At 42.0% G+C, this 20,886-nt stretch overlaps 1 protein-coding gene across 7 annotated transcripts in view; it reads right to left on the bottom strand.

Annotated features, from left to right (window-relative positions):
• The window catches only part of KAT6B (lysine acetyltransferase 6B), a 113,044-nt gene extending 93,816 nt beyond the window's left edge, over window positions 1–19,228 (bottom strand). The window contains exons 1-2 of one of the 7 annotated variants that reach the window (XM_030486637.1): window positions 18,971–19,228; window positions 10,652–11,546 (exon numbers count right to left, since the gene is read on the bottom strand). In XM_030486637.1, the coding sequence (XP_030342497.1) occupies window positions 10,652–11,272 (621 nt within the window). In that variant the 5' untranslated portion in view covers window positions 11,273–11,546; window positions 18,971–19,228. Of the gene's footprint in view, window positions 1–10,651; window positions 11,547–17,067; window positions 17,330–18,582; window positions 18,805–18,970 lie in introns of those variants that run through there. The other 6 variants (XM_030486638.1, XM_030486636.1, XM_030486639.1 and 3 more) reach the window with 6 other exon arrangements.
• Window positions 19,229–20,886: the final 1,658 nt, after the last annotated feature.

The raw sequence follows: 20,886 nt of genomic DNA, 5'->3' as shown, positions 1-20,886 counted from the left end.
GTATTGAGAAAGAAACAATATAAATCATTAAGCTTCATTTTTATGTTAGCAAATTATGAACGGTTCTGTTTAGAACTACATACAGAAAATTAAACATGGCATGTTCACACAATGAAGCCTGAACATCCAGCTTTTTTTTTTTTTTGTTTGTTTTCTCAGGCAGAATAGAGCTGCCAGCTGTCAAAGTCATTTTATCAAATAAAGTCAACTCCAGCAGGTTTATTAGCATAAAAACAGATAAATCAGTTTTATTTCTAGTCTAACTCTGAAAATTATCAATACAAGCTGAAGGTGCTTAATAAACATGTTGAAAATGTTACTTAAGGAGGCAGAAATATCAATGTCGAAGAGAGGTACCAAACAAGATTCCAGCACATCCCTCTCCCACCACTAACATCTTCCCGGAGACATAAAACAAAATCTGTCAATCCTGGGTTGAATAGCAGCTACAATTATTTCCTTAAATTCACAAGCAGAATTGAGGTACTATCTTGAATTCAGAGCAATACAGGAAGTTGGAAACACAGGGGAAGATTTCTCCAGTGGTTTACTATTCCAAACAGAAGACCCCTGCCATCCATTTCATTTTAAGATCTCAAAAGACTTCTGCAACTCTCTACTGGAAAATCTAAAAATATGCCTGCAAGATGAGCAGCTACTCACTGTTTTTTTAAACACTGTTCACAAATGCATAAAGCAAAAACAACTGCCTATCGCCACATAAATTCCAGTGGCAAAGCCCAGAAGAGAACTCACGTTTTCACATTCCTAGTTCTTAAGTATTTGTCAATGAAATGTAAAGCAGGAGGACCAGCTAATGCCAGGTTCTTTAAACAGCTACTGCATTCCATGTTTTGTCCAGGGTAAAATACCTTTGGCTTTTAATCATAAGCGAATAAAGTTAAATCCATAGCCATAAAGACTGCAACGGAAGTTGTCACCTGTACAAATACAGTAATTTCAAATTTGTTTTAAGAACAGTTAGAACCATTAAATGGCATAAGAACCAATAATTTCCTTCCTCAAGATCATGGCAAACAAGCAAGTCAAGTGACCCAACGAGACGAATTCTTTGAAATGGCCACAGCAGAGCAAGTCACTGATTTCTAAGACAGTGTGAGCTCCAATACTTTTTCATTTAGTTTTGATATGCATCTACAAGCACACTAAAGGATCATTCTGTATGCACATAGCACATGCTGCTATCTAACTTGAGAATCTCCCCTTTGAGTGGTTTTCTCTAGTCATTTCTTGACTGATTAATCTATAACTTTTAGACTTTCAGAAAATCTGTAACATCTGAAACACCTGAATGAAAGCTCACTTTGCTGAATCATCAGGATGTGTGCCAAATATCAAAATAAACTGGGTTTACTATACAATTTTCTGATATTAAAGCAGCATTAATATTTGTAAAAATACCATTCACAAGTTTTCAGTGATATTCAGTTTTCACAATTGGGTAAACAGAGAAGAGAGCTGGACAGTTCAAGGCAGAGCAAGAATACTCAGATCAGAAAAAACCTTGCTCATACAGAACCTCATTCTTTATTACAGAAACCTTCATGTGCCTATTTATAAACTGACTGAGGGCCAAATAATCATGTGCAGGAGTCAATACACCATCCTTTTCCTCTGCCACTAACATACCCTTGTTAACCTGACACCTACAGCAGGTATACTTCAGTGTTGAAAGGACAAAATAAAAAAACAAAATAGGAAATGAAAGCTGCTGATCTTTTAAGTTTGGAACAGAAAGAAGTGATATAGCAGCCTGTAGAATCATGGAACTTGTTAACTAACTACCATTAAGCTCAGTGTATATAATGGAGATTACTTAGGTCTTGAGAATTCTTTTAGGCTCAAATACTGCTTTTTTCATCACCCTTAAACTGTATTTTTGTATAACCCCTCTGCTAACTACTGCTCATTATCCACTAATCCTAAACACTTTAGAGATTTCCACAGTACTGCAAGTGAGGTGTTACTCATGTTTTTACAGGTCAATATAAAGGACAACAGCACCAGAGAAGTTACCCACACAACATAATGGTGGACCTTAAATGAAACCTAGCAGGCTTCAGACCCAGCCTTCTGGGTCTGGTACATAAAGCTAAAAACTTCAGTGACTTTAAGTTCCTTTTTTTCTATATTTTGGGGAGTCCCGAGAAATCAGAAATGAGAGTGTTCATTATTCTTAAAGCAACAAACACAAAATGCACTTACGAAAGAAACTTTAACAATAAACATAAACACACTGAATTCTTCAGCAATGGTTTTCCCAGGTGAAGCTTCCATTCCTCTTCAACTTCCTTAGCTCAGACTTTGGCTATCTGATGCAGTGATCTGCAAATCACCATCATAGTCTTTCATAAAGAAACTATGCTTTCTGTTTTATTAGCCAACAGTTAGAAGCAGCAAACTTCCAATTCAAAGTTGAAATAGAATAATCTAGGCTGGGACAGACCTTAGAGCATGCAACCCAACCTACCACTCAAAACCAGACTCAAATGTTCCTGCAGGTTGCTTAGGACCTTACCACGTCAAGCTCTGCCCAACTCCAAGGACGGACATCCCACAACCACTCCGAGCCCTTATTCCATGTTTCTTCATCCTCACTACAAAGGATTTTCTCCTTCATCTATCTTGACTTTCTGCATCTATCTGCAACTTGTGTCAGCTACCTCTCATCATTCTGCCACACGAAAAATAGCATTCTCCATCTTCACTATAATCACCCACTAGATAGTGCTGAAAAAGGTGCTTTAACACAACAGTGCCACACAGGACAAAAGAATCCTACACACCTATGATAAAATTATCTCAACTATACTCCTTTCAACTGTTACTTGTAATTACTTAGTCATTAGTCAAGAACTATGTGTACTCAATGTCTGAAACAAGGGTGCCACTGACATTTGTCTCTTACTGAGCCAAATGCAAACACTGCTAGTTAATGTTGCCACGGATACATGGACACTACATAAAAACTAAAACAACAGTCAGTCATTTTCACCATTATGGAAAAAAACAGAGCTGTGAAATTGAAGCCAACTTCAAAACACCACTGGTGATGAAATTAAATGCTGGAGAGCATATGGAAACTGTACGGTAAACTTATCACAGCTTATGCTAGCCCCCACCTCTATTAAGGATTCTTCCTAGATGAGGAAACACAAGCCATGCCTCCCAGACAATTTTGCTGAGATCATACACAGCTTTTCTCCTGTGCCAGAATCCTGCTTGTAATTAAAAACAGAAGTCTCAAGCCTACTCCACCTAGTACTGCATTACTAGTATTCATTACATTGGTAAATGATGGGCTGTACCACCACAAGGGGAGATAAATGGGACTCTGTGCCCCTATAGAGCCAAAAAACTTGCCAAAGCATAAATTCCTGCACATGCATGTCTATTACTGCAGACAACACACAAGAGTTGACAATTTACAACTGTCTGCAGTATTCCCTCCCCCTAAGGACTTTATGGTACATTTTATCTACAGGACAACCTGAAGTTACAACAACCTGCGCAAACCTAGAACTAAATGCAGCAGCCCCGGAGTTGCCTACACAGACAGCCCTGTAACAGTTTACACCATTCATACTGTAAGAATGGTGCCTGCGCCTGCAAATTCAAAACTTTAGGCCTTTCTTTAAGAACCTGGAGAAAAAAAGGGAGGGGGGCTGGGGGGGAGGGAGAAAAGTAAATGAAACCAGCTATAATTGCCCTCAATGAGGAGGAATATAAGCAGACAGGGAAGAACACCACAAGTGATTCTGCAACCAAAGGAAATCATGCAAGTTTAAAAGTTGGCCTTTCTCTTATCAGGTAACCAAAGGACAGCAGCTAAGTGGTGCCTGATTTGATGTGCATCACCCTCAGAATTCTACAGCCACAACCTGAGCCCTAATAGTGTCATTCCAGTACACAGCAACTCCTTCTGGTTCTGGAAAGTCCTCATGTCCTGACTTGAAGCAGGCCCTCGCAATCATAGGAACTACGGGTCTGTCCTTACACCTAGGCAAACATAGTCCTGAATACAGAGAAAAGTTGCCCTTTGAATGAAGATGCTCAAAGGAACATGAATGGAATCAAAGCTGTAAAGACTTTTACACTAATTCTTTTCTCAACACGAGCTTGAAATTTTTACAAAAGTGACAAAGTCTTCTGCCATTTCCAACCACCTAAAACTATGGCTGATGAGCAGCTGATCTATACTTGAAGATGTTTCTTTTAGAAAAAGAAAAAAAGCAAGCTGTCAAAAAATAGCATATAACCTCAACTGCAAGTTACCAAGGTTCTTCATCACCTGTTTTATAATGAAGTCCCTGCAACAACAAGAAACATCATGGAATGGTTACCACATTTCAATTGCTACAGAAAACACACCCAAGAGTCAAGATTAGCCATATTTTTGAACATAGAAGAGGACAGACACTTAAGACAGCTAAGGATACAGCACAGAGGAAAATAGCAAGGCAGTTCTCCTTATATTTAAGGCACGCTTCTGGTACTTCCATATTCTAGAAGGAATCTTCACAAAGTAGATATCCATGTACTGAGCAGTTAAAAAAAAAAATTAATCTTGGAGGAAAAATCCAAAGAGTAAAACTTCTAACTGTGGTTTAGGAATCAACTGTCACTCTCAGTTAAGATAGAAAAGTTCACAGAAAATAGCATAGATGAACACACACAGAACTGCTGGAACTACACACAATTTCTCTTGCTGTCCGTTTCAATACAGGACTCACTGCTGTACATCACACCAATTAATTCTGAAGAGAAACTACCAAGAGAATTAAATTTTAGCAAGTCTCAGGATTAAACAGCTTGCAATGTAAGGTTTGTAATCACGCCTTGCAGTAAACAAGAATTTTGAGTGCACCATGCAGAACTATGTTCCAAAATACCCAGCCTGGGGAAGAAAGTAAGAGGAGGGTCTTCCCTGGTAGTTCTAGAGGAAACTGCAAACAAATGACCTGTTTGCAGAAAATAAATTAACTGAAACCCAGCCTACCCCCCTTGCCTGGCCTTATGAAGGAGTAGACCAATCTACCTTAAGAAATAGCAGTTTTAAATTTCTCTCCCACCATACAATTCAAGACTTCTACAAGCCTGCTTCTTGGTTTGATCCAAATGGGCTGAACTGTAAATACACAAAAAAGCCCCCAAAGCCTAACAGATCAATCTACAGTGGAGCTGCTTCTCCATGATATGGGATGACAAGACATTTCCACTTCAGTTTTAAATGCTCAAAAGATGGGGTAAGTAATTCTTCAATTTCTGGTAAGCTCCAGTATCTCGAGTGTGAACAGAGTCCATTTGTTACTGTTCACTCAGCTTATGTACGGAGTTGGTACTTACTGCATTTTGGAAGCTACACAGACAGCAGAGAAATGAGAGAAAGCAGCAGCACCTAGCAATCATACCAGAACTCCAAGGACAAAAGCTACATGCATTGAGGTGAAGGCCACCCTTCCAAGAAATAAAGCTATCTTGTGAACTGAGATAACGAGAAGCACGAACATGAGAGTTAGTGTTTGTCAAGTAAAACTAACACTCCATAGTCTTTTATCACCATGAAAAGTTACAAGGAGAGAAACACTGGTTGTCTTTAAAGACAGTAGTATTTTATGGATTGACAAATTTCCAGCCTAGATTTCTTTTTTTTTTCCATACCCCTGTCTACAGTCTTTTCAACTGTAGCACTGCAGACACTCTCCTACAGACACTTACCTATCACTGCCTTTTGGTGCTCAAACCCACGCTCAGGAGCCCAGACCTCACGAAGAGCCAGCTCCACAGCTAGGCAATTATGAATATCCCCTTATGTGTAAATTGGTAAGATAGATTGTGTAGCACGTGCTTTCTGCCTAACTTCTCTGTTTCCACTCAGTGGAAAGTCTAGAGGCCAGAGGAAACAAGATAGAGCAAGCAAAGAAATCTCAGCCAATAGTCTCTTGTTGCCTACCCACAGGAAGCCAGGAAGCTGAAAAACTCAACAGGGAGGAGCCTGGATGCCAAAAAACCAATTCTCTGTAGCTTGGCCCTTTGCCTGAAAGACAGAAGGAGGAACACCCAGTGTCTGCACTGGCACAAGCTACATACCAGAAAACTGAAATTCAACCCATGCCAAGTTACATTTTGAAAAGCTAAATGTACGTAGGCCAGTGAAAACAAAACTGGATAGGAGTTCAGAGTATGGAAAATTAATAAAACAAGTTTGATTTTGCATGAAAGTCAGCTTAGAAAGACAAACTGAAAGTGAATGGGGAATTAGATGGAAACAACTATTCATACAGTTGATGATCTGTTCAAGACAGTCTTCAGGAGAACCAAGAAAATGCTGAATGGATCAAGTCATCTCCATTTGCGCTATATCTTTCAAAGTATACCTCAGGTAGTAATCATTCTGAGATATACTATACATTGCAATAACCCTCTGATAAAGTTATGATGGCCACTGCCTCTTCATCTTTTGAAGCTGGAATTATCATCTTAAATTATGCTGAAAAACAAGTAAATAAAGAGCAGCCTACAGCCTACAAAGATCTGTTTCTTTCTGTTTACAGTCACACCACATTTGTGCTTAGGAGACATCTAACTTATAAGACCTAGGTACGTTTCATGCAGCTCCCAAACTGCAGAAGGTTCCTAGTGCTTGTCCAAGTGACCAGGAAAACAAGGAACACCACAGTGCATGCATGCACACAGAAAACATCACCAATATTGTCACTTTACAATTGACACAATTAAAAGAAAAATTAAACACCCATTTAAAGACATTAACGATACCTTTTAAATACCACTTTACTGCTGCGTTTCTGGAAGTGTATTTTAATGCATCAAAGGCTTATCAAAAAGCTAAGTATCAGTCAATATGTTCAGGTTGATTTTCCTCTCTGTTCACACCCTTTCCTACTATGTTATTAGTTTTTACACTGCATTTTCTGATTAACATACTCATACAGACCTTTTCAGAAGATGCTGCATGAGAGAAGCACAAGACAAGATATCTCTGCAAGATACTCTGAACATAAGGAAGAACACATGAGAGCAGTTAAATTGTTAAAAAACTATGTAGTGCAATACAGTGAAGTGCACAAGATCAAACTACCAAGCAACGAAGTTCCTTCTTAACTGCTTTCTTACGTGTGTGTGTTTTTGCCCCTTTTTTTTTTATTTGCAGGAAAGCAAAAAAAACCTTACAAGTCTGCGTCTTAAAGGACACTACTGGTTTCAGTTTCCCTTCACTGTAAGGGCAGCTCCATCTCTAGCTGGAGGCTGGTCCTTGTAACACACCAATTGAACACTTTAGAACAGGCCTGTTCTAAAGTGCTTTGATTCAAGGTACCTGTCCACATCAAGTAAGCATCTACCTTGATGTAACCACCAGAATACTTAGGATAACCAAGATGTCATTTTGAAACGTAATTCATACTACTCATTACATGGTAAAGGATGTACAGCCTAGATACCGTATAGCTGAAGACAGCTACTGACCTTCCATCTGTCCTTCCCATGAGCCTTGTGCTTATATTTCTTCATACAGAAGTGAAAAAACAACCCTCCACACACACACTAGGGAATGGAAAGGGGTGGAGGAAGAGGTTTAAACAGCTGCACTGCCTATTTCCTCTTCCTGTAACTCTGGAGTTGACACACCTTTGCCCAAATCCAGAACAATCAGGTTCACACCTGAAGGAAACATACCTGTTTGGGGTTTTTTTGTTGTGGGGTTGTTTTTGGGGTTTTGGTTGGTTTGCTGGTTGGTGGGGGAGGCTTTCTTGGTTTGCTTGGGTTTTTTTGTTTTGGGGGTTTGTTTGCTTTTCTTGTGGTTTGGGTTTTTTTTTTTTGTGGTTTTTGGTTGGTTGGGTTGGGTTTTTTTGGTTTTTTTTTGGTTTTTGGTGGGTTGCGGTTTCTGGGGGGTTTTTTTGTTTGTTTTTTTGGGGGGTTTTTGGTTTTGTTTTTTTTTTTTAAACACAAATGCTTCCTTCCAGGCCTACGGATAACAGGAGGAAACACAGCAATACAAGCTATTTGCAGCTATTGCAGCTATTTCTGCATCTAATGAAACAAGAGGATCACTGGATCACCCAGTTAATACTAAGACACGAAAAGCACCTCCATATCACCACCACCAAGAAGAAAATTTAGCGCTTCCAGTTCCATGTAAGTATTTCATCAAATGCAAAACACTCAACACCCCTGTAACTTTGTCAAGGCTCCAGGTCTGCAAAGCTAACTTTTTTGAACAGTCTCATCCTGATGACATGTCAATCATGCATTAAAAAGGTCAAAATTACTCGAACTTCCACAGTCATCTAAACAGATTTCTGCATATACTCCTGTTCTTTCTCCTCCCCAAGGAAAGTCAATAGAAGAAATACTTGAACTTCACCTCTAGAACTTAAAAATAAGCAAACACACAACCAAACAAAATGAGCCACCCAAACAAAAAAGCAGCTCTTACTTGTGCTAGCTATATAAACAGTCAAAGAAATTTTCAAGTACACCAATTTCTTCAAAGACTACCCACTCCTGAGAGATGCCAGTTGGCTACATTTTATTGTATGAAATTCAATATATAATCTCGACATGCCCCACATTGCCACTTAAATATCTCCAATAAAAACAGCATAACAGTTTGCCTGCAGTATTATTCTGCTTATTCATGAATTACCAATTTCAAATGAACATGCAGTCACATCCCAGTAACAGACACACTTATCTATAGTTACTTTCAGAACTGTCCTGTAGGTGTATTTAAAGCCACACAGCCGAAAGACCAGCAAAAATCCTGTACTTAAACAAAGTCTATACTTGCCCAGTATATATAAACAAAGTCTATATTTGCCCAGTAACCTGTGCCACTACTAGTACAACTAAGAAGTGTACTACTCTGATATGCAACTACTAATTCACCAACCTCACATCAAAACTATTTTTGTCAGGAAAATTGCATACTGAACAGTTTTTAAACACAGAAGTCACACTGCTAATTTTGAGGCACCCAAATGAAAGCTTATTTCTTGCCAAAACACTTGCTACAGAACAGATTTGTTTGGCTAACTTCTAAAAGACAGATTTATCCTTATACCAGTATTTTAGTGCGGCAGTAATGACTTTTTCAGCAGCGTGACCCAACTAACATTCCTTGCAATGGATGCCAGTCCCAGTACATAGACTAACGACGGAGATTTTTGTTTCCACAGAATTCACATGAAGCATCATAGTATTTTAGTTACTCAGTACTCCAGTCTTCAAATTTTTCATGTCAGTAGAGTATCAGAATTGCAGAAGAATCTCTGGAAGTACTTAAGAAAGACAGCTTTATCACTACAAGTAATTAAATCTTTATAGTGTATGGCTACAGCAGTAATCACACGGTAAGCAACACTTCTGATCTTCCTTTCTGAGTATTGAGTGTGAAGCTCCATGCACCCTTCAAATACCTAAGACCAATTTGAAAGAAACAGCTAGGTATCCATGTATACAAACAATCATATTTAACATATAGAGCAGCTCACAAAAATCAACTTTAAGCTACCAGCACTCATAGTGTCACCTCTGACAGTTCCACAAGCAACTATTCCTGCAGACTTGACTGAATATTTCTAGCACAAGCACTTTCTACTCTGCATCCTCCAGAGCCTCACAAACAGCTGAAGGAAAAGGGAGAGTGAAAACTGTAATGCAGTTTCTAGAAGACACTAATGGTACCTCTACAATGGCAAAGTTATTCCAAGCCAAAAAGAACTGCCACCGAACTTTACCACTAAGGGTAAAACAAACACCAACTTACAGATACTCTAAATAATCCAATTCAAGTAGAACAGGCAGCTTTTTTCCCCAAGTACACTGAAAATTCAAAACACACTTCACCATGCTAAGTGGGGAATGATCAAAGAATGCCTACAGACCTGTCTTTGACACTATCCTTTCATAAACAAAACACTAATTGACAACCCCTTCTCCCTTAAGGCTTAAACCCTGTGAATAATTAACCTGAAAACAAGGCCCAAGTAATAGCAAAAATAAATCCATGTAGGAACAAAATTGAAACAGGAGGATTCTGCAGTTTAGCTCGATTTGTTACTTTGACACCTTCACTTACATTCCTAGACTATTTACATTAACTCCAGTTCCTATCAACTGCATACTAAAAGCTAAATATCTACATACAAATACCTTCCAAAATAATAATTCATACAGGGTTAAATAACGAGAGTCCTATTGGTATTTCAGATTATGTTCAAACTACAAGAAAATCAGTATATCCAGGCATAAAGTGAACGTAAAAGGCCACAATCAAATCACATTGCAGATTTCAGCAATGCCAGTCTGCCAGGCAAGACAGAACAATCTCACACCTAGAAGAGAACATGCAGCTGTACTCTTCCCTGCTGCTCTGTTTATCTACTGAAAATCCAAAGAGCAAACTATCCAACACAGAATGACAGGACACAGGGAGCTAAGCAAACTTCCTTTATCAGAACCGATTCTGCGTGGATCTTCGATATGCATCCTTTATATACATTTAAATGGGTAAACAAAAAACAAGAAGAATCAATATTTTTGCTTTAGGTAAATAAAGAACAAGAAGAATAATTTCTGCATTACTACATTTACTCTGTTTCAGACTTACCTGGTCTTTCTCATGGGGGAGAAGGCTGACAGGTGGAAGAGAAGCTGGGAAAGTGCTGGAGTATTTTGGAGCTCCTTTGCTTTCCAAACTGCCATAATTCACTCTATACTGAGGTCCATCCTTCAGTAATCTCCCATTGTTTACAGCACGTTTGGCCCCTAGACGCAACCTCTGCTGAAAGGCAGGATTGTTGAAAATATTTGCTAGGTCATTTTGACTTCTCAAATACCTCTCTATGTTTTTCAGCGAGGAACCATTTGGTTCTTGAAGCCCTTCAATTGCTCTTCTCAAGAGTTTATTCCAATCCACATTACGAAGCTCATTACAAGCTCCTCTAGATCCCTTAACAGATTTAGGAACAGTGCCAGGTTTAACAGATGAAAACCGTCCAGGATTATCTGGGTCCTTGTATGATGCAAGGCCTTTGTTGGTAACTTTAAGAATAGAACCATCTTGAACACTAAGTTCCAACTGTTCTGAAACAGTCTTCTTATCTAATCCATGGGAAGCACAAACAGCATGACATATTCTCTCTTCAGAAGGCCTTTGCTTTTGCTTTTTAACTTTTTGTATAGCTTCAAGAATCCACTCCGTATAAAGAGGGTTGGCAAGTTTTACCATGGTTGACCAGTAATTGCTTCCAGCCAAGGGTTACCCATAGAGGTTCCTCCTTATCCTTTTGGCAGATCTGTCAGAGGCTGTTCACACTTCAAACACAAACCAAAGGATTCCACACACTGCTTGGATGCATCTCAAAAATATCCATCCTGAGGAGTGGAAAAAGCAGGGAAATACCTCCTGACTGAAACTTCCAATTACTTTACTGTTATGGAAAGGTAGACAGGATTCATTCGTGATGATATTGGTACATCCTTACAAGAATGTTCATTGCAACCTTTAAAAAGAAAAAACAACAGGCAGGGAGAGAATAGTTAATGCTGAACTAGACAAAAGAAACAGAATGTATTCACTCATTCATACGGTAGATGCTACAGTATGCAAAAATCTTTGTGAGAGCATATAAAATGCGTGCCAATTCCCACCGCACACCAAACGAGCCATCATGAAATCCTTCCACTTCTGCTAACAGTCAGTGGACTTAGTTTCCCTAAATTCCATCACCCCAACACTTAATCTGCTACTGACTTGTTGGACAATTTCCATTCAGCCAGATACCTGAAAATGCTCTCTAAAACAAACTGCCTACCACCCATTTCTACACCCAGTGGTATAAGGAAAATGACTACCTGCATGGATTATACATGCACTAACAACAAAAAAACAAAAACCACACACCTATAACCAAAAAAACCCAAACCAATCCCCAACCAGTGAAAGTGAAATTATTAACCACTACTATTTCTTACAGTACATTGCCCCTGTCATACCATATGCTGATTATAGAACTAAAAAAAAAAAAAAAAAAAAACCTAAACAAAACCACACCACCAAAGTATCAGAACTGAGTTACTAGTATTACATCCTTATTAATACCTAGGTATCCTACAATATAGAAATGAATCACAAAGGCAGTTCTCAATCTAAGGTGTGCAGTGGAGAGGCACACATTTTTGATACAAACTCTTAGGAACAGAAATTAAAATGAAGTAACAGCAGGCATTTTCCCATAAATACCCTGTCAGCATGAAGACATATAAAAACATATAAAGAGCTCATATTGACAAAAATCACTCTAACGGAAAATTTAGTGGCTGCAAAAACTTAAATAAGAAACCTGAAAGAACATGTTGATCAGGAGTTCATTCATTCTGCAGAACAACATATGATAAAATAACAAAAAAAAAAATGAAAAAGCCAAACAAATGAAACTAAGACAGTAGTCATCTAACTAATAAGTAAAATACATTTACGGTATTAAGTTTTTCTGCCATGAAATGTGATGGAGAACTTCTGAAGACGTTAACAGAATTGTATAATCACTTCAAATCAAAGCAAAACAGATAAATGGAAGAGGAAAACCTTCATTCTCAATAAATGGCTTGTCTTGTAAAGCAGAAGATTCACCAGTTTCCCTGCAAAATCTAAAACGATGGCAAGCAGCCTATAACTAGCAGTAATATTTCTGATTACATGAGTCTTGGACCTCATTTTTATTCATTTAGTCATCTTGCATTTCAATCATGTTTAAAACTTGAGTAAATTATAAATAGGGAAAAAAAAAAAAAAGAATTGATGCCGCAATCTAAATTATTTTCAACTTGTTAAAATGATTCTTCCGCAACTGTGAAGAGAACAAGTACAAAAACCAATTTTGGTCCCATGTCTTCTCCTCCCTGTAATCTCCTCAAAAAAATCTCTTAAATATAAGATCCATATTATGTTTCACACATTATTACACCTACATTACTAACAAAAGAGCAGCTGGTTATTGGTGAATATCAAATTCTTCTATACTCAAATAGTAGAAATACTAACAAATTCCTTTTACGAATTTGTCATTCCTTAGGTTTGATTTAAGCTTAAGCATTTTTTGATTTATAAATATGAAAGTTCAACTGACTACCAGCATGAAAAGACATTCCCAATACAAATGCAGTGCCTCAATATTTAACTGGCTGTCATACTGAACCCTACTGATCTACATAGATTGGATCCTGTTTCTTGCTTCCTGACTGTACTCATACAAGTTATATTTGATAACACTTCTGTGTATTTGTAATACAACAATAACTTGTTCTGTAAACAGACATTTTAATTTAATCCAGCTAGCAAAAGCCATTCTTCCCCTAACAGCATTGTTTATATTCACTGTTTTCAGATAATTCCAAAATTAACACTGTAGCTGCAAAACACAGACAAATATAGGGAAGAAAAAAGTTTCCATGGTATTATGAATCCTACTAATTCTCTCGTGACTCTGACATTTAAAATACAATAATACATCAAAGCAGAACTCTCTATATAGTGGAGGCTCCGTCACACTGAGACTATTTTATACATTCTGCCTATAGACCTGGAAGTTCTCTATAGCTACATATAAAGCCCCAGATTCCTAGAAAGCTACCTTTAAGCTTAAATATTATTTAGTTAGGCTGTTCTACTCTAAGCCTTCATGAAGATAGTCAGTACTTCATTAAATGCCGAACACTGCATTTGCTGACTCAGACATACTTGCCTCATTTCTAAACCTACTGCAGTAATGTTGTATTAAATTTCATACAGGCAACCACATCACTTCCATTAAATTCCAGAACACACAGTGCAGGGTTTGTTCCAAGCACCTGGACACTGATGAACATTTCAGTATAAATGCTGTAACTTGTGGGTTGCAGGAATTTTCATTGGCCAGTGACTGTGGCAAAACGTGACCATAAACCCAGATCTTCATGTAAAGTCTGCTGCTTGGTACAGGAATTTCACAGCAATATACATTCAGAACCACATTTTTATTTATTTACTTTAAACTCCCTATGTGTAATACAACCTCCTGCATACTAGTCCCTTCTAAAGACACCACTAGTTGAGTATATCAGCAGGAGCCCAGTTTCCAACACACAGGACAGGATATTTCAGAGGAAAATCGAGACATCTTAAATTCACACCTTCCAACATAAGCTAACTTTATTCTGCTTTGGGAAACCATGCAAAGCTCATCCAATCAAATTCTGGAATTGTTCTGCCACAACCCAGAGTCTCTCTTATTCTGCCACTTTGACTGCAATATGTACTTGCAGTGTAGCACCCTGACCTGCACTTCTGATATGACAAGGTATATCACATGCAAGATTCAGAATAACCTCTTAACAACAAACATCTTTGCCAGCAATATAATTCAGCTCAGTGATCCTGCAGCTGTAAGTTAAATAGGCCTTTCATAAACCAAGACAGATTGATCCAAGATTGGCAATTCAGAGAGATATACATGCTGAGTGACTGGATAAAGACAAAACAAACTGCTTTAGAAACAAACCTTCCAGATTCAACATAAGAGGATGCAGAGAAGTTCAAAATGACATTCAGGTTTCTAAGTTTATAACTTAATTTCACCAAAACCACAAAAGGGTGGTCATGCATCTTTAATTCAAAAAGTGTGATGCTTACCCAGATTTTGAGGAAATATAAATTTTTAAGAGTGATTATTAATTAGCAGCAGGCAATCATGTCTGTATATTAATTTTCCTCCCATTATAATTAAATACCTTTTAATCAAACCCCCAACAGTACCCTTCCAATCACAGATTAGATTTTCCAGACCGCTAAGTGTGTAGGACCACTTCCAAGTTTTACGGCAACAGTCCTCAAACTCCTCCTATGTCCTATTTCAGCTTCTACACTCTACAGTATCTTATTTTGAAAATAAGAACATTTGAGGAAGTTTGATGACCCTATTATTACTGACCACATCTATTAACAAGTCTGCCACTGAAGAGCTGCAGAACATAAGCATTAGGAAGCTTAAATACAATACGTTACCTTTAAAACATAAAAAGCCATCTCTAGTCAAGGCTTGTCCTTAAGTCATAAATTATCAGACAAACACAAAGAAATTGCAAAATTGCAGCCTGGGATTGAGAATGAATGGAAGAATGTCCTTTATACAGCACACACCTATTCTACAGCTGATTCTAATTAAAGAATGCACTGACTGAACATGTCAATCTTAGGTATCATCAGTAATCCTGTAATGAGGTCTTTTTTAGATTGAAGTAGTATCTGGAACTGTTTCCAAGTGATTCAGATTGTGAAAATAAGCTGTGTAGTCAGAAAGACAAAAAAAAAAAAAAAAAAAATAAAAAAAAAAAAAAAAAATGGAAAAAGCCCTATGCTTTCCCCCACTCCCAAGGAACAAAACTTACAGTTATTGCACAAGTATCATGAAGCAGTTCACAGAACACAACCTAAGTTCTTTTTTTTTGAAGAAATTAGTGAAAAATTCAGTTTGGCTGTCTTAACAGTAAATGCAATTAAACTTTTAAAAACTGACGTTAACACGTTACCAAAGAAAATAACGGGGGGTGGGGAGGTGGGGTGGTGAGGTGGGGGAAGAGATACGACAGCAACTTGTGCAACCTCCCGGTGACCTGTGAAGCACAATTTCATTCTGCTCCCTCCTACCTGCTCTGCACATAAGCAGGAGAAGCAGCAGCAGGCCAGCTCTCTGCTGCAGCATCAGGGTCAGGTAAGGATTGCAGCAGAGGAGAAGGAAGAGAAGACTGCCATTGCATTCAGTAAGCTTGACTGCCATTGCATTCGGTAAGCTTTTTGCCATTTTTCTTTCCTCCAAGCCATTACTTAGAATTCTGCAGCTAATCAACTCTGCATTCCACCCCCATCTCACTTAATGGTGCAAAAAGAAGCAAGATTCCTGCTTCCCCCTTGCAAAAATACATGCACCTACAAAGAGAGAGAGAGAAAGCAGATCCTGGCAAGGAATCCCAGCACACACGACACTCTTAGAATTATTCAGATCATGAAGCCAGCTATTGCATTATTTTTTAAACAACATGCAGTTTTGCATTTTAACGAGGAAGGGCAATGACACTTACACATGGTTTAAAAAGACAGAAGGGGAGACATTATAGTAACTTCAAAACTACACCAAAAGACTTGGGGGTGTGGGAAGTAAAAGTAGTACATGTGAATCAAACTGATGAAGTGCTTGCACTCTGCAATACCCCACAAGCTAGTTTAGGATCATATGCCAAAAAAGCAGTTCACAACATGACAGCAGCAAGCACCACCAGAGCAAACAGCATTAGCACAACACGACACCAGCAAAATCACCCAAATTCACCCTCCCTATCCTCTTCCATGGAAGTTCCAAGCACTTGAAAATATGGTACTAGAGAATATCAGGGAGCACAGGGAAGGTAGTATCCACTGCCAGCAGTTAATCTGGGAAGAGGGCTTCACTGAAGACATTTCTTGTTGGGATAGTGATTTTCAACAGAAAGAGTATCCGACTGCTTTCTACAGAGCAGAGTATTTTCAATGCCCAGTGACAGAATGCTGAAGGTGAGATCTGACCGAAGAAAACACGGTGAGAACATCACTTCCTAAACGTGGCTTTAGAAGCTTGAACACTCCCCTCCTCAACTTGCCTAACATTTCTGCAGTATACCCAAACCACGGAGATTTGCAACGCCTCGTGCCTCGCGCCAAGGCATTGTTGTGTTTGACAGGGGCCGAGCCGGGGCTGGCTTTTGAAACCTCCGAGCCTCACTCCGCGATTTCCCATTTCACAGGCACAACCCCCGAGCCCGCAGGCTCTGCTCCCCGGGGCACGGCGACCCCGCACGACGGGGCAGCCGGGAGAGGACGGCGACGGCGTGCACCTGCACCCACCCCACGCGGCCGGGCGGTGCCAGGGACAGCGCCCGCGCCGCCCTCCCCCCCTCCCCGCCGCGCCGGCGGGAGGCAGGCCGAGAGGGGCCCCCCTCCGCGGTACCACTCACCTCCGCGGGACCGGGGCCGCGGGGGGAGGAGCCTCCTCCAGGCGCCGCAGCGGCTCCCCCTGCTGCCGGCTCTTCCCCTGCTCCCGCTGGCAGGCTGCGCCGAGGCGGCTGCCCCCGTTGCTGCGCTGCCTCCCTGCCGGCGGCAGCCGCGACTCCCCCTACCGCCGCGCCTCGGCTCGGCTCGCCTCACCTCACCTACGCCGCCATTTTGTTTCGCCCTGTTGTACTTAACGTGAATCCGACATGACACTGATTACAGCCCAATGGAGTCTCATTAAAACCTTACCTACGCTCGCGGCCCGCCCACCGGCGCCCGCCATTGGGCCGTCCTGCGCACGCCGCTCCACGATCACAGGCCGCGGGCCCGCGTCCATCAACCGCCCACACCGGCCCCGTTCCGCCCAGCAACCGGCCGGCCTCTCCCACTGGAAGACAGGAGGTGCCAATCACGATGCACACCCCTTCCCTCCACGCTCAACTCCGCCTACCCGGGAGAAAGGGCGGGGCTGGAGGCTGCCGTTGGCTGCCACCGCCGCCACACATCCGCATGGCCCGCCCGCCCGCCTCATTGCTGGGCCTCGACCGCTAGCGATTGGTCCCCCGCCGCAAGCGGAGGCGCGGGCTCTCGCCAGCCCACCCTCCCGTTGGCTACCGCTGCCGTCCGTCTGGGCTCCTTTCCCCCCCCCCCCCCCCGGCCTCACCACCCTCCCCCACCCCCCCGCTCGCCGCCGCCCCACCCGCTCCTGAAGTTTGTTCGAGGGTGATCGCTAGCAAGAGACACCGGCGGCGGCCGCCTGAACCAGCCCGGCAGGGCGGGCGGGCGCGCCACACACATTAATAAGCAGCCTTAAATACTGAGCGGCACGCGCGTGCCTCCGATCCTGCCACTGGCCAGGGCGGGCGAGATGGAGCAGCGTGCTCCCAGCACTACCCTCCCGAGGTGCCCGGCACCGGCAGCCGCTGATCGCGCACACGCACGCTCCGCACCGCGGAGAGAGGGGAGGGAAGGGGAGGAAGGGGTGGGCGCGGAGACGGCGACAATGACTCCCAGCTCTACAGCCACATGCAGGTCCCTGCAAGTTTCGCCATGCGAAGCGCAGGGACTTCTCTGTCACCCCATCTGCGAAGGAACAATTGCCGCCTCAGAAAGACAGGGTGGGAGCATGCAACACAAAACCCTCAGCCATCCCCTGCCTCCCTCCCTCCGCCGCTCCATTCCCCCCCTCCCCACCCCGTCCAACCCAGCCATCACCTCCTGCTGCTGCTCCCCCTCCCCTGCAAAACGCAGAGCATTGCAATGCATTTACCAAGCACAAGTGTCTGCAAACACGTGCATCAGCCTCCAATGCAAAAAGAAAAAAAAAAAAAAGTACCCAGCCTAGTGACAAGCCTCCTGCACTGAGAGAGGGGAGGGAAAGGGGGTTATTATGGCAAATTGCAGCCTGTCACCCAGCGCAAAACAAAACCCATCGCATGCTCCCTGCTACCCCCCACATAAACTCCTGGGAATCTAACCTCCGATGCAGGTTTCCCCCCTCTGCTTGCAATGACCTCCTTTCTCTGCCTGTGTGTGTTTCTGCAGCAGCGGTTCCTGCGGAATGTGCTGCCCCTGAAACGCGATCGCGGCTCCTCTCTCTCTCTCGCTCGCTCTCCCCTTCTCTGTCTCTCGCTCGCTCGCTCTCTCTCCTGGCTGCAACCAGAGCCAGGAACACAACAACAACACAGCCTCCCCCCACCCCCTTCCCCAAACACATACACACTGGAGAGACCCAGCCAGGAGAGCCAGACGAGCCGGGGAGGGGGTGGAGGGAATCCCCAGCCAGCGGATTGATTGCACCAGTTACCTTCTCTAAGCCCCTTCGCAAGAGGGGGGGGGAAAAGAAGATGAATACAGAGAGAATACCTTGTCTCCCCTCCTCCTCCTCCTCCGCGGGGCTCCTCTTCTCACTCCAAAATACTAAAAGGTGGACGGGCAGATCAGACACAAGCGTTCAGCTCACGGCGGGGGAGGGGAGCCACACGAACAATTATTATTGATTTAGAAATTAAAACAGAAACCCACCCCAGACCTCCAGCCTTCCCGATGCTGAGCGGACGCAGATTGCGAGGACTGGTGCTAAGACACAGGACCTGATAACAGCTAATTGAAAGGTTAATCTACATAGGCTGTGACAGAAGAGGTCCCTCCCCACTTTTTTATCTGCTGTTGGCAAGTGGGAAATTGAGCTCCCCCCACCTTTTCTCCCTAAAAAAAAAGGGGGGGGGGGGGGAGAGGAAGGGGAGAAAAGGCAATAAAGTTTGGGGGGAGGCGCGTCCCCGCCGGCGCTGTGGGGCTGAGGGACGGGGCGCGCGGGTGGCCGTGGCAGGGCGCGTTGGGCGGGAAGGCGGCCTGAGGGGAAGTGGTCACCGCCGCCTCCCGGGGCGCCCTCACGCCACCCTCGGGGCTTTGGGCTGGGCTTCTCGCCCGGTGTGGGGCGACTTAACATGTCTCGGTGGGAGCACCACCACAGGCAGGCTCTGGTGAATCCTTCCCAAAGGGCTTGAACAGTCCCTCGGGCCGGAGGAAGAGGGCTGTGTTTGAGGCAACCATAATTAGTCTGAGGGATGAAAGGAGGGTGAACAAATTACAGATGTTGTCTGCCCATTGAGTTTGTTATAAATGTAACAAGATGTTATGAGGAATATATTTTAAAGGGCAAGGTGATAACACATACAGACTTAAAACTCATTTAAAGGTTTTCTCCATGCTATCTTGAATCATGCTGCCAAAGGCCACTTACCATGTCAGAGTTTTAATACTCCTCATGATGGTTTCCTCAGCTATGGCTAGCAAACACTACTTTTCACCAAAGTATGGCATGACAAAATACCATAGGGTATATACCATAGGGTGCCACACAAAGGAAGAAAAGGTAATCTACCCACCTGAGCATCTATTCAAGCAAACACCAATTAGACACCCTCCAGCTTCCCAAACTTAAAGTGACCCATCTCAGGGATCTCCTAGGCACCCTCTTTCCCATGTCTTGTGGGTGACATGTTGAGTTTGGTGCCTGTCTGCAAAGATTTCTAAAAATAACTGGTCACAAAGAAGAAAAGATAAACATAAAAGAAAAAAAAATAATCTAATTTTAGAGTGGATGGAAAATTAAGAGGGTCATGTACTGCATGTAGACCAGCAAGCAAACAAAGTTTCTGTAATGAAATACTAAGCATTAAGCTTAGTGCAAATTTTTCAGAGTCAGTTGCTGGAGATACTGTATAAGGAAGCTCTTTGGCGATGTTTTAGAGAGCTGTAAAATTGAATGACCTACTTACAGAAAGCTACTGGGTGAAAATAATATTCCAGTATGTATCTATCATACCATACCTGTTGACTGAGGTTTTAGTCTTTTAACTGCCAGATGCAGCCTTTTTAGCACAGAATGGGGACTTGAAATGTGTAGTGACCTACTATTTATTGGAGAATCCTTCATGGTTCATGTATTATGCAGGACTTGGCTGTGATTGAAAATAGTTTTTAAATTATTGGAAACAATATAAATCATTACAGCACAATTTGTAGCAGAGCGTCACATTAGCAACACTATTCCGAATGTTGTGTCAACATTTCCATTATAAACTTCTTTATTTTCTTTCCGGGAAATTTACAACTTGGTTAGTGGTAAAACAGAAAACTAATCTCTTGAAACTGAAACTTGGCATGGCCATGTCCCAGTTCAGGAAACAAAACACTGGAGAAAACTCAACAATCTGTTTGGCCATTTTGAAATTAGGAGTGTGCTGAAGGCATAAGTGATAGCACAGAGAAAAATCATA

Source organism: Strigops habroptila, chromosome 5, assembly GCF_004027225.2.
Source record: "Strigops habroptila isolate Jane chromosome 5, bStrHab1.2.pri, whole genome shotgun sequence".
NCBI classification, from domain to species: Eukaryota; Metazoa; Chordata; class Aves; order Psittaciformes; family Psittacidae; genus Strigops; species Strigops habroptila.
Note: the sequence above shows the minus strand (reverse complement) of the source record. Positions and strands in the feature narration are given on the sequence as shown.